At 42.3% G+C, this 11,976-nt stretch overlaps 1 protein-coding gene across 6 annotated transcripts in view; it reads left to right on the top strand.

Moving 5' to 3' along the window:
- The first annotated feature begins 7,809 nt into the window (after positions 1 to 7,809).
- Positions 7,810 to 11,976, top strand: part of CSNK1A1 (casein kinase 1 alpha 1) — a 47,377-nt gene continuing 43,210 nt past the window's right edge. For all 6 annotated transcript variants that reach the window (XR_009258852.1, XR_009258849.1, XM_058719806.1 and 3 more), the window contains exons 1-2: positions 7,810 to 7,941; positions 8,559 to 8,665. Coding sequence is in view for 4 of the 6 variants with exons in the window: in XM_058719806.1 (XP_058575789.1) it covers positions 7,819 to 7,941; positions 8,559 to 8,665 (230 nt within the window). In the remaining 2 variants the exon portion in view is untranslated. The remainder of the gene's footprint in view (positions 7,942 to 8,558; positions 8,666 to 11,976) is intronic.

Here is an 11,976-nt window from a genome sequence, read left to right as displayed (position 1 = left end):
GTGAATCTCATTCCTTGCCAAGAATAAGACTATGTTGAAGAGTCAAATCATTTCATGATTTCCTTCTATGAGAATCTAAGCAAGGATTTTTTCAGACGAGAAAAAGAAAAACTGCCAGAGGTCATTTCACTGAGGCCCCGCCCCCACTTCTAGGAAGAGCCATACCTAAACCTAAGATTCAATTATTGCCTTTCTTAAAATACTTTAAAAAGAAGATATTTCCCAGTCCGTGATTTGGGAGTCTCCTCTAATTTCTAACTACTGTATATATTGATTGCTGTGTTTCACTGTTAAAGAGTCTGCTTTTCCTGACAAGTGTTAAGGGGCACGTGTAAGGACCTTCCCGTGAGAATTTGATCTATTATCTGAATTTTAAGAAGCTGTAAAAGAGAAACAGCATGCTTATTTCCTTTTTCTACTTCAAAATATAGAAGGCATTTTCAGTATATAACACAATGCTTAAAGCTAGAAAAAACCTTAGAATCTGACTTCTCTTTTAAAAGATTACAACCTTGAAGCCTAGAAAATATTTAAGGTAGAGTTACAACAAAAATTCAGATTTTAATGACTACTGAGGTCCGGATACATTTCCCCGCATCATTTAACCTAGTCCTCAAATACCCAAGTAAAAGGGCACTTTGTTTCTCCTCTCCCACCCCAAGGTTTTTGACAACATATTTTGTTTGTTATCTATTTCTTAAAATTCTTTAAAACTTTTTTTTTTATTTTTATTTAGAGAGAGAGAGAGAGAGAGAGAGAGCGCGAGCAAGCCAGCAATTGTGAATGGGGGAGAGGGAGGGACAGGATCTCTGTGCTGAGCTCAGAGCCTGACGCGGGGCTCAATCCCATGACACGGGTATCACGGCCTGAAGGGAAATCCGGAGTGGGATGCTCAACCAACTGAGCCACCCAGGAGCCTCAACTACTTCTTAAGAATAAAATTAATTTCCATTACTCTATTATTGTTTCCATGGGTTTTTGCTTAAAGTTAGGAAAACTTCCAGGTCCTCGGCTACTCTAAATGTAGGTGGCAACAATTTACCCACATAGGTGAAAAAGGACATGTTCTCATTTAACAAAATACCCTGAGATGCCTAATTCAAGCATTCAAAAATGTCTGTAGTAAACTCTGGGTCAATCTAAGTTTTAGAACACTGGTAAGTCGAATTCTCCCCTATCCCTAAGACTCTGCACACTTAGTTTTGTGGGAATACTTGAGCTCGTGCAAAATATGAGAGATTTGAACACATATGAGATTATCCTGTTTTTCCTCTTTCGCTTACTGCAGGCAGTCTTGGTTTTGAGAGGCCTTTGACCTCATTCTTTCTTACCGGAAATTAATTGTCCCCTCCTCTCCTTCAACTAAATCTAAATATCTGTAGAATGCAATTGCTTCACTAATGGCCAACAGAAGTGTCTGGCTAGCTGCGTCCATAATAGGGTCATTTTCAATTGCATGAGTACATCCTTGTAAACCACAGACTTGCAACATTCTTGAGATTTTGAAAGGGGTGGGGAAGCGAATGGGACAGCTGCAAAGAAATCTTCTAATTAAGTTTATTAGGCTTTACAACAACAGGTCATCAGGAAAAATAAAACCCTAACAAACTTTCTTAAGGTAGACAGAAAAAAATTAAGATTTAATTGTAGATAAATTTAAGAAATGTGAGGATAGCCCGTGAATATGGGTTTAATCATCACAGACTGTACTAAAACAATTTGAAGTGGTTATTCATGACACAGTTTTTTTTAAAGTTTATTTATTTATTTTGAGAGAGAGAGAGAGAGAGCAGGAGATGGGCAGAGAGAGAGGGAGAGAGACAAAGAATTCCCAAGCAGGCTCCGCCCTAACAGCACAGGGCCCGACACAGGACTTGATCCCACGAATCACGAGATCATGACCTGAGCTGAAATCAAGAGTCAGACACTCAACCAACTGAGCCACCCAGGTGCCCTCATTCAAGAGGTTTTAAAACTTGTAGCATTTCTGGAAATATACCCTAACCAATTAATTTTGGATGTGAGCAAAGATATAGCTGTACAAATGCTCATTAAAACATTGTTTATACTAGCAAAAATTTGGAAATAACCAAAATACTCAGTTGGGTCTGGTCAAGTGCTGTTCCATCAACACAACACATACTTATAGGTAGACAATAAAAATGATTCTTTGGGGGCACCTGGGTGGCTCAGTTGGTTAAGCGTCCAACTTCAGCTTGGGTCATGATCTCGCGGTCTGTGAGTTCGAGCCCTGCGCCGGGCTCTGTGCTGACGGCTCAGAGCCTGGAGCCTGCTTCCGATTCTGTGTCTCCCTCTCTCTCTGCCCCTCCCCTGCTCATGTTCTGTCTCTCTGTGTCTCAAAAATAAATAAAAACATTTAAAAAAAAGTTTTTAATGATTCTTTGGAAGATTACTTAGTTATGTGTTAAAAAAAAAAAATTTCCACCCAGTAAATTTGAAGATCTAATTGGCTTTATTAAATGATTCATAAATTGGGCAGCATCTCATGTAGCAAGTAGAGGGCAGCTCTGAGGAGTTGTACAAAACGGAAGTTTTTTATAGGAAGGAGGGTGGGGCAAGAAAATTACAAGCAAGAGCAAAGAAAGGACTGTCTCCGCGAACATCACCTTCCCCGAGGGAGAAGGGCAAGGGGTCTTATTATACAGATTACCTCATCTTCCTTTGGGAGATAGAGGAGGTCCAAGAGACAGATGATCTCATTGGTGCTTATCAGAAAATTCCTGACTGACGGGTTAAGACTTACCTTTCTGAGGGAGGTTGAAACTACACTTAGATTAGGTATTAAGCCCTGGTCTACTGACTTGGGGCCTTAACTCAAGTGAGGCTACTTTGGGCCTGTGGTTTTCTTTTTAACCTAAGGACACATGTCTCCAATAAATTATGAAGTGAAAAAAATAGGTGTCAAAACTGAATGTGCCCTATGGTTACTTGTTGTAAATATTAAGAGATAAAATTTACAAAAAAATAAAATTAAATATACGTATATATGCACATATTTGATAGCTATACATACACCTAACACACACACACACGCAAACACACAATATGCAGAGAAAAAGACTGGACATTTATACACAGCAACATGTTAACATTTGGTGATTGTCTCTTAAGAGATTTTTGTTTTCTTTTTTTTTTGTGATTTATCTAAATTTTCTAAAATTTTCAAATAAATATTGACATAAGAAAAAGAACAGTGAACATTTATAGGTGTATATGATTAGGGGCGCCTGGGTGACTCAGTCGGCTGAGTGTCCGACTTCGGGTCAGGGCATGATCTCTAAGTTTGTGAGTTCGAGTCCCGCGTCGGGCTCTGTGCTGACAGCTCAGAGCCTGGAACCTGCTTCGGATTCCGTGTCTCCCCCTCTCTCTGCCCCTCCCCTGCTCATGCTCTGTCTCTCCCTCTCTCTCAAAAATAAACAAACAAAAATACTTATATAGGTGTATATGATTATTAAAAAGTCATTGGGTAGCGTACATAGGAACTTACCAATCTTCAGAATCTTGAAGCCATATGGGTCAAAAGCATAAATGAGCTCAAAGAATGAAATTAATTGAAATTATGGCTAATGACTCCATAGAAAGTAAGAAATGTTCACGATAAGAATGTGTCAAATGTGTTTGAAGTAGCTACCATAGAAGCAGCAATCCATTTTTACAAAGCCTGAAGAATGCAGAGGGGGGAAACGGGACCTGAGATACGAAAGGGACACAGAAATTGCTGTCACTGTCAAAGAGTGGAAAAGAGACTAAATGGATTATCACTCTGCCCCAACAGGACGTTTCTGATGGTCTCTTTTTCAATACTCCACTAACTCATCTGATACTGATTGTGCACAAGGTAGTTTAACAGTTAAACAACACCTGAGACAGTGTTTGACGTCTTCTAAGACATTTCATTTTTTTTTTTTTCTGTGTATTTGTACCAAACACCCCGGAGATAGGCAGACCACTCTTGTTTTTAATTTCCTCCCTACGGCATCCATCTATAATTGTTGTGCTTGTCTTTAACATTTTACTCAAAATGCACTCTGGTTACCAGTGCCCTTTCCTTGGGTAAACACTGGGGCTTTACAAAAAAAGGTTTTCAATTCATCTTGACCCATGAACATAAAAGTAATCACTGGGGCACAACTGTTCCAATTTTCGTTCTACCCCTCCTTTTTCTCTTTCCTTTGGTTAGACGTTCGGGTTCTAGTGCTTTCTTTGCCATTGAGAGCTGTGTGATCTTGGACAAGCCACTTTTGTCCTAGTGCGACACAAGTGATACGTGTGAAGCTACAGTCCATGGCAAAGCATTTAACAATATGATTACTGAACTAGATGATCTCTAAATTTCTCTGAAGCTCTCAAATTTTTTGTTAGTCTATATTTTTCGTTATATTTTTAGTGAATTCATGTGATCCAGGAATTGCATTTTGGCACATTTTGGAAGTCTCCCTCCATTATACCAAAGCTACTGCTGATTCAGTAAGTACAGAATGATTTGTAACTCTAATAGTAGCACTAAAAACAGGTAATTCTTCAATTGCTGAGGTTGAAAATGACCACAAATGATGCATGATTTTAAGGAAAAGGCTGAGTCATAGCCAACACCTAAAAGCTTTTATTTTCTACATTAAACTCCCCCCCACCCCAGCTTTTGCCTTCTTAAATCTGACACATTTAAATCTTTAGATGGAATCAACTGAAATCACATTTGAAGAGGCTACAGCTACGCATACGGCATTTTAGAGCATTTTGCTGGAAATTGTCAGTGCTGGAATAGTGACTATGACAGGCAGGAGACAAATCAGGAGGCTCACCAAATATATACATAAAATCATCATCACATCTCAGAGTTGGAAGGTCGTCTAAAAGTCATTTAGACTAGGGAGTACTAGAGTGTTTGATTTTGAAAGCCTATAAAAATTCAAAATAAATAGCAACAACAGAAAAGGAGGGCAAGCATAAACAGGTCGACTTTTAACTTTGATAAGTAAGGGTATGAACAAAAGAACAAAACAACCATCCCCTATTAGGGCCATTTTATAAAAGGTCACTTTATTTGTTAAAAACTGTTAGCTTTTTTTTCTTAATGTTTTATTCATTTTATCTATTTACACCCCATGTGGGGCTCAAACTCACCACCTCAAGATCAAGAGTTGCATGCTCTTATGACTGAGCCAGCCACGTGCTCCTATAAAAGGGCACTTCACTTTTTTAAAATTTATTTTTAATGGTTATTTGTCTTTGAGAAAGAGAGCGACAGAGTGCAAGCTGAGGAGGGGCAGAGAGGGAGACACAGAATCTGAAGCAGGCTCCAGGCTCTGAGCTGTCAGCACAGAGCCTGATGTGGGGCTCAAACCCATGAATGGTGAGATCACGAGAGCCGAAGCCGGATGCTTAACCAACTGAGCCATCCAGGCACCTAACAGGGCACTTTAATGACATGTGTAGGAAGACAAATATCTAAGAATAAAGTACAACTTGAAATTAAATAAACTCCAAGAAAAATGCATTATACTGCTCTTATTTTCCTAATATCTTTATGGAAATCTGTTAGACTTGCCCTTGTCCCTACACCGACCTTTGGAAATCCCTAATCTAGTCCATTCCATGCACACCTCTGCCTCCATCCCATCCCATCTCCCATTCCACAATGGAGTTGTATCCTCACCAGACCCCCTCCCCCCTCCAAAAAAAAAAAAAAAATCCCTCTAAATGTATGCCCCATCTGCCCTGTGGGGATCTCCTCAAGGTGTGGAATCCATTAAATTTTGGATGTCTGTGGTAGAAAATCAGCAGAATAGTAGCTAACTCTGGAAACTTCAAGATGCTTACACCTGGCTTTTCTTTTTTTTCAAAGACCAGAATCTAATAGCAAGGAATTTTAAGTAGGCCAACCGCGCTTTAGAGTCACTAAAGGAAAATGTCTAATAGTGCTGATTTGGGAGACAGGCAGCGTGAGTTTAGGTAGTGCATCAAAACTTCATTCTAAACCTTAGGGGATCTGTTTTCACATTTAACATATTTGGACTAGAGCTTTATGAATACAAGTATTTAAGTAGGAATCAGAATCACATGGAGAAATTTTAGTTATCTTTCAGGATGAACCCCATTACTAATTACTTAATCAGCTTTCAAGGTTGCAGTCGGGTCTACATTTTTTTTTCCATTTCCATTTTAATGAAACTATTTTGAGAGATTTCGCTTAAACTTTTACAAGTGGGGTTGGATTCATTCATCAGGGTTTGATTCATATTACAGTTGATAGCATCATTTTACGGAGCTTTCTTTTGTGATCATTACTACTAAGCCATTTTCTCGGGTCAAATTTTATAAACCAAAATGTGGTCAACATTTGATTTTTTAAAATCAACTTATAGTAAAAAGTTTTCCTCTATAAACGTTAACAGTAACATTACAGTTTGCTGTTTTAAACGTTATCAATTTTATTTTTGTAATAGTTATTTCCACCCTATGTTTTTTGGATTAGTACTGCAGTTTTGAATATGACCAGTCACTACGGAGTTGTTTGGGGGGGGGGGGGGCGGTGGAATAATAACTTCTACATGCAGTTTTCCCACAGTTGTAAATTTTATTCTGTTGACTGATCTGCCACTAAAATTGAGTCGGGTATTGGTTTTTTCCCTGGGGACCAACTGTATCAGTGGAGAAACAACACAAAGACAGAGGGCGGCAGGGTAACTCTTGCTTCCTTCTTTTCCCTTCCTGTAATATGAGCTTCTCCAACACTCCATAAAGCGCAGAACTCTAATTCTTAAGACTAAAGAGCTAGATAGACTCAGCCAAAACCGGGAACCCTGAAGAAACGCAGCCCAGCTACGTCTGCTTTGCTCTTCTTCTCCACCAGAGGTGACAGCCTCTCGCAAAACAGAACTGGGCTGGAATAAGCCGGTCTGAGGGAGTGGTCGGAGGAAAGATCGAAGGTTAAAAAAGGGCCTCAGATAAGGAGCAAAGGTCAGCACCCAACTCCCAAGGAGGCCAGAAGTTCCCATCTTCCACGAAAAACGAAGGTGACTCCTCCCCAACAAGCTCTCGAGGCCGCGGGCCACGGGACCTTTCAGACACCAGGCGGGTCCGACGTGACTGTTTAACAGGTAGCAAGGTTGGAAGAGCCAACAACCGGAAGTGGAAGTGAGCCCCGGGCGGGGGTGAGGAGAGCCCGTTGCACGCCTGCGCAAGCAGCAGGAGTGCATTACGCATGCGCAGTTGGGCGGTGACGGGGTGACGCTCGAAGCGTGGGCCGCGACTCTCACGGATCCGGTTCCGCCCTCCCTCTGGTTGCCGACCCTCCGGGGCTAGCGCCTGAGATCCCTTTCCCAGAGTGCTCTGCGCTGTGAAGAAGCGGCTCCCGGGGACTGGGGGCATTTTGTGTTGGCTGGAGCCGGAGTAACAAGATGGCGGCGTCGGCGGAGTGACAGGAGTCCCTCCGGGCGGGAGCCGGCGGCAGTGGTGGCAGCGGTATCGCCGCCCTAAACCACCGCGCCCCTTTTCCAGCCCGCGACGTCGCCGTGAAAGCGAGGCAGCGGCGGCCGCCCAGGAACAAGTGGCCCAGCCCGGTAACCGCGAGAACCCCCTCATAAACTGCGGCCTGGCAAAAAGAAGCCGGATTGAGCGGCGGTGATCAGGGTCCCCTTGACCGAGTCTGGGCCCTGTAACGCCTGGAAAGAGCCAGCGCTTGCCGTTTCCTGCCGCCCTCCTCCGCAGCCTGCTCAGTGGACGAGCCCCAGAGGCCTCTGTTCTCCCTTCAGAGGTGTCGGGGCTTGGCCCCAGCCTCCATCTTCGTCTCTCAGGATGGCGAGCAGCAGCGGCTCCAAGGCCGAATTCATTGTCGGAGGGAAATACAAACTGGTACGGAAGATCGGGTCTGGCTCCTTCGGGGACATTTATCTGGCGATCAACATTACCAACGGCGAGGTAATCACCTGGGGTGGGGTTCACGACCACGCTGCGCCAGCCCTCACTCCCCACCCCAACCCCCAAAGTGCTCGGGCCTTTCCCCACCGCACGCACGTACTGGGGAGGGGAGTCCAGAGGGAGCCAGTTTTCCCGGCTTAGGAACCTCCCCCGCTCTCTTTCCCTAAAAGGCAAAGAACCCGATAGAAAGGTTGGGAGAACTATGAAGTTTCCCAGCTTGTTGAAAATGTACCTTAATCGAACTTTTTTAAGCCGTCGTTTAAGGTGAGAACGGCAAAACCGTATTTCTGTGATCCCCGTGTTTTTCTCTCTATATGGATTTATTTTGTTGGGGTTCTTGCTTGCGATCGTCAGTTTCCTTCTAAACCTTTCATTACGTTTTCTGGATGAATCATTTTCCTGCACCTTCGAGGACGTGCCGATTTCGTCACTATCCCCTGAAGAGGCCTTTGAGGCCGGTTGCCCCGTTTTATAATTTGAAAGAGAGCTTTCTCTCTGGGCCCCCGTACTTCCCCTTGTAGTCTCGAGTCGGAGCTTTCCCAGTGTGTCCCCTCCTTTCCCCAGTGACATTGAATCCTTAGGGATGTTGATGCCATCGTCCCCTCTCTCCCCTGCAGGAAGTGGCAGTGAAGCTAGAATCTCAGAAGGCCAGGCATCCCCAGTTGCTGTACGAGAGCAAACTCTATAAGATCCTTCAAGGTGGGGTGGGCATCCCCCACATACGGTAAGAACCCATAAGCAAACAGGCGGCGCACGGAGGGAAGTACGGAAATGGGGGAAATGGGTAGAGGCAGGTAGGAGCACCGGCTGGATCCGGGCCTTGGTCTTTGAGTTTCCTGGGTTTACTATAGCCGGTGGTTTCCTGTGAACCGTGAGACGCCACAATCACTGAGTAAATTTTTAGTTTGCCAACTTCGCGTAGAATTTCACTTTGTTACACTGTGCTCCATTTAGCTTCCGTCATTCTTCCCGAGGCTTTCATTTGCAGTTAAGTGTGCGGGTCGTCTTTGATCCCTACGCGGAAGGGTTGTCTGCCGCTTTCTTTGCGCCGGCACCTCTGATGTTCTTAGGTTTATCCAGGGAAGTGGATTTGAAGCTGCCAAGTGACCGGGTTCGGCCAGTTCGGGTTGCTATTGGAGCTGGCTTGGGAAATGGCTGCTCTTTTGTTGTGTTTTTGTTCCAACATGTCTTCCTCCTCCGCTTAGAAAATGGCGGAACGACGTGACTCAACCACATATTCCTGCCCTTTTCTATGCTGGGGTTCACAAGTGACCCTTCCTTGATTCCCCCTTTAGCAGCCCTGAGTGGATTAAACCTTTGAAAAGCCAAGAATAAAGCTGCAGGCGGCGGTGGGGTCCAAGGAAGGGGATGGCATAATGACAGTCTGTGATCTCTGCAGCAGATGCGACGTGAAATTGTTCAATTATACTATGCGGAATCCCTCATAGTCCCTTTAAAAGTGTTAATTATTCTTTCACGAAGGATAATGTTAGCCGCGTTTCAGTTTGTGCACTAGATTTTTATGAGTAATGGCAAAGGCAGTTTGAGCACTACTGTATTGAAATTGACTCAGATCAGTTGTATTAAAAGGAACATTAATCACATAACCACAGTGCAGTAAGTAGCTTTAACCTGTTGAGTTACTTGGTCGGTAACTCCTCACATCGAGGAAATTGTAGTCTTTTGGGGGATAGGATACTGGCGAAGGCAAATAGTAATAGTGATCAGGATACATGATGACCAGGCATTGGGGTTTTTTAAAATGGTTAACTTTAAAGGTTGTTAATTTGGCTTTGAGATTAAAGACGATCGACCTAGAACAGAGGCCAGATTGTTTAAAGCCAAGCCATTTTTCAGCAATTACTCAAAAATAACATTTGCAAAAAGAACCAGAGAGAGCTAAAAACTGAGTGGAATCAGAGTCACTGTAACCTCTTTTTCTATTCCAGTTTATATTTCTTATGAATTAAGGACTGGATTGCATACATTAATTCAGATGTGGAAACAATCAGAGTAATACTATCCTTAAAAATCTCCAATGCTGGTAGATAGATATTTTTGGTTGTAAGTGATAAATCATTTATTTTATAAGGTAGATAATGTGAAATCCAACATGATGGAAGATTTTAAGTGATTCCTATTCCCCACCCTCCCTCCCTTTTTTTAAAGAATTTTATTACATCGTCTAGTTTTTTTCTCCCTCAAAATGAAAAGTCAATTGCATTAGCCCCAAAGTTTTAAACTCCTTTCCTTTTGTCTTTAAACACACCTCTCCACTCCTGGCCCCCACTGATTTGCTTTGCATCCCTGTAGTTTAACCTAGAATTTCACATACACGTAGTCATACAGTAGTATGAGGTCAGTCTGACATCTCTCATTTAGCATAGTGCTCTTCAGATTCATCCATGCTGGGAGGTTTTATAAATTTCACAAATCAGGTTGGATTTAACATATTCAAAATAATTTTCAAAAAGCATTAAGCATCTGGCATTTTCAGTGCTAAACCCTTTTATCTGGTAGCCTTTATTTAAGAACAGTGCTGGGGCACCTGGGTGGCTCAGTCGGCTGAGCGTCCGACTTTGGCTCAGGTCATGATCTCAGGGTTCATGGGTTCGAGCCCTGCTTTGGGCTCTGTGCTGACAGCTGAGCCTGGAGCCTGCTTTGGATTCTGTGTCTCCCTCTCTCTGCCCCTCCCCCACGTGTGCTCTGTCTCTCTTTCTCTCTCTCTCTCTCAAAAATAAATAAAATGTAAAAAAAAAATTTTTAAGAACAGTACTGATATAGACCAACAAGAGCAATGCTTAATATACTGAATAAGCACATGAATAAATGAAATTGTGAGCAAAATAATAGGCATCTATTATAAGATGTTGAGTGCAGAGAGAGTTGTAGTTATAAACTGGGTGGAGCTAAAGAGAGATTAACCTGGCTTTCAAATTAACGCTTCCTGGGAGAGGTGATGGTATTTCAGGATCTGGCTCTAAGGAAGAAAGCTTGGTTGAACTGGTTGGGGAGGGCATCCAAGAATACCGGGTGGCTTCTGGGAGTAGTCTCTAATGCAGAAAGTAGTAATTGGATGAGGGTGGGGAAAGAGTAAATTTGTTTTAGGAGTGGTAGACTCTGGTACATAGGAACAGTAGTGGTTCTTTAGCTATAAAGCATGAGAGAATTTTTTTCTGCTGAAGTGAAAAGGGTAAGAAAGACTTACATAAATTCTTTTTTTGGGTGGTTATAACTTCCCACCCCTTCATTTTGTTCCCCACTGTTTCCATGTTACCTATATATAGCATATATACAGTAAATATTTACTTGGTAAATATTAAATTAACATTAGTTTATTGAGATGAAATAAAGTAGTCTGTGTGTTATCCTATGTTTTAGATGGATATAAATATAAAACATTTAGATTTTGGGTGCCTGGCTGGCTCAGTCAGTAGAGCATGTGACTCTTGATCTCGAGGTCATGAGTTCAAGTCCCATGTTGCACATAGAGCTTACTTTTAAAAAATTTGGAATTTGCTGCAATTACATTTAACTCATTTTCTTCCCAGCCTCCCCACCAATTTATTTTAAGATACTTCAGGATATCCTAAAACAAGGGCTCAAAATTACCTGGCCCACATAGCAGACCTAATTAAAAAATAGTAAGGGAACTGTTGTTCTACCGAAGCATAGCATCCAGTGCTGGTGTAAAGACCAGGAATGAGGGTGGTGTTCACTCTCCATATTTTTAAGAAACTAGGGTCATTCTTTAGTTGAGAAACTAAAATCGTTAATTGACTTCTGGAAGCTCGTTAAAAATTACTGTATTTTTCTCTCCCTCCGTCTCTGCCCCTCCCTCTCTCAAAATAAACATCTAAAACATTATTTAACAATTACTGCATTTCTTTTACAACCTTCTGTTTGTGCCCCTCAATTTGAATTGAATTAACATGATCTTTAAAGAAGGATTTATGCTATCAAGCTCTAGATTTGTCATGGGATATTGACAGAGTGGTCTGGGGTCAGTCAATCCTTTAACCTCTTTGGGCCTAC

This window comes from Neofelis nebulosa, chromosome 1, assembly GCF_028018385.1.
Source record: "Neofelis nebulosa isolate mNeoNeb1 chromosome 1, mNeoNeb1.pri, whole genome shotgun sequence".
Taxonomy (NCBI): domain Eukaryota; kingdom Metazoa; phylum Chordata; class Mammalia; order Carnivora; family Felidae; genus Neofelis; species Neofelis nebulosa.
This window is presented reverse-complemented; position numbering and strand designations above follow the sequence as displayed.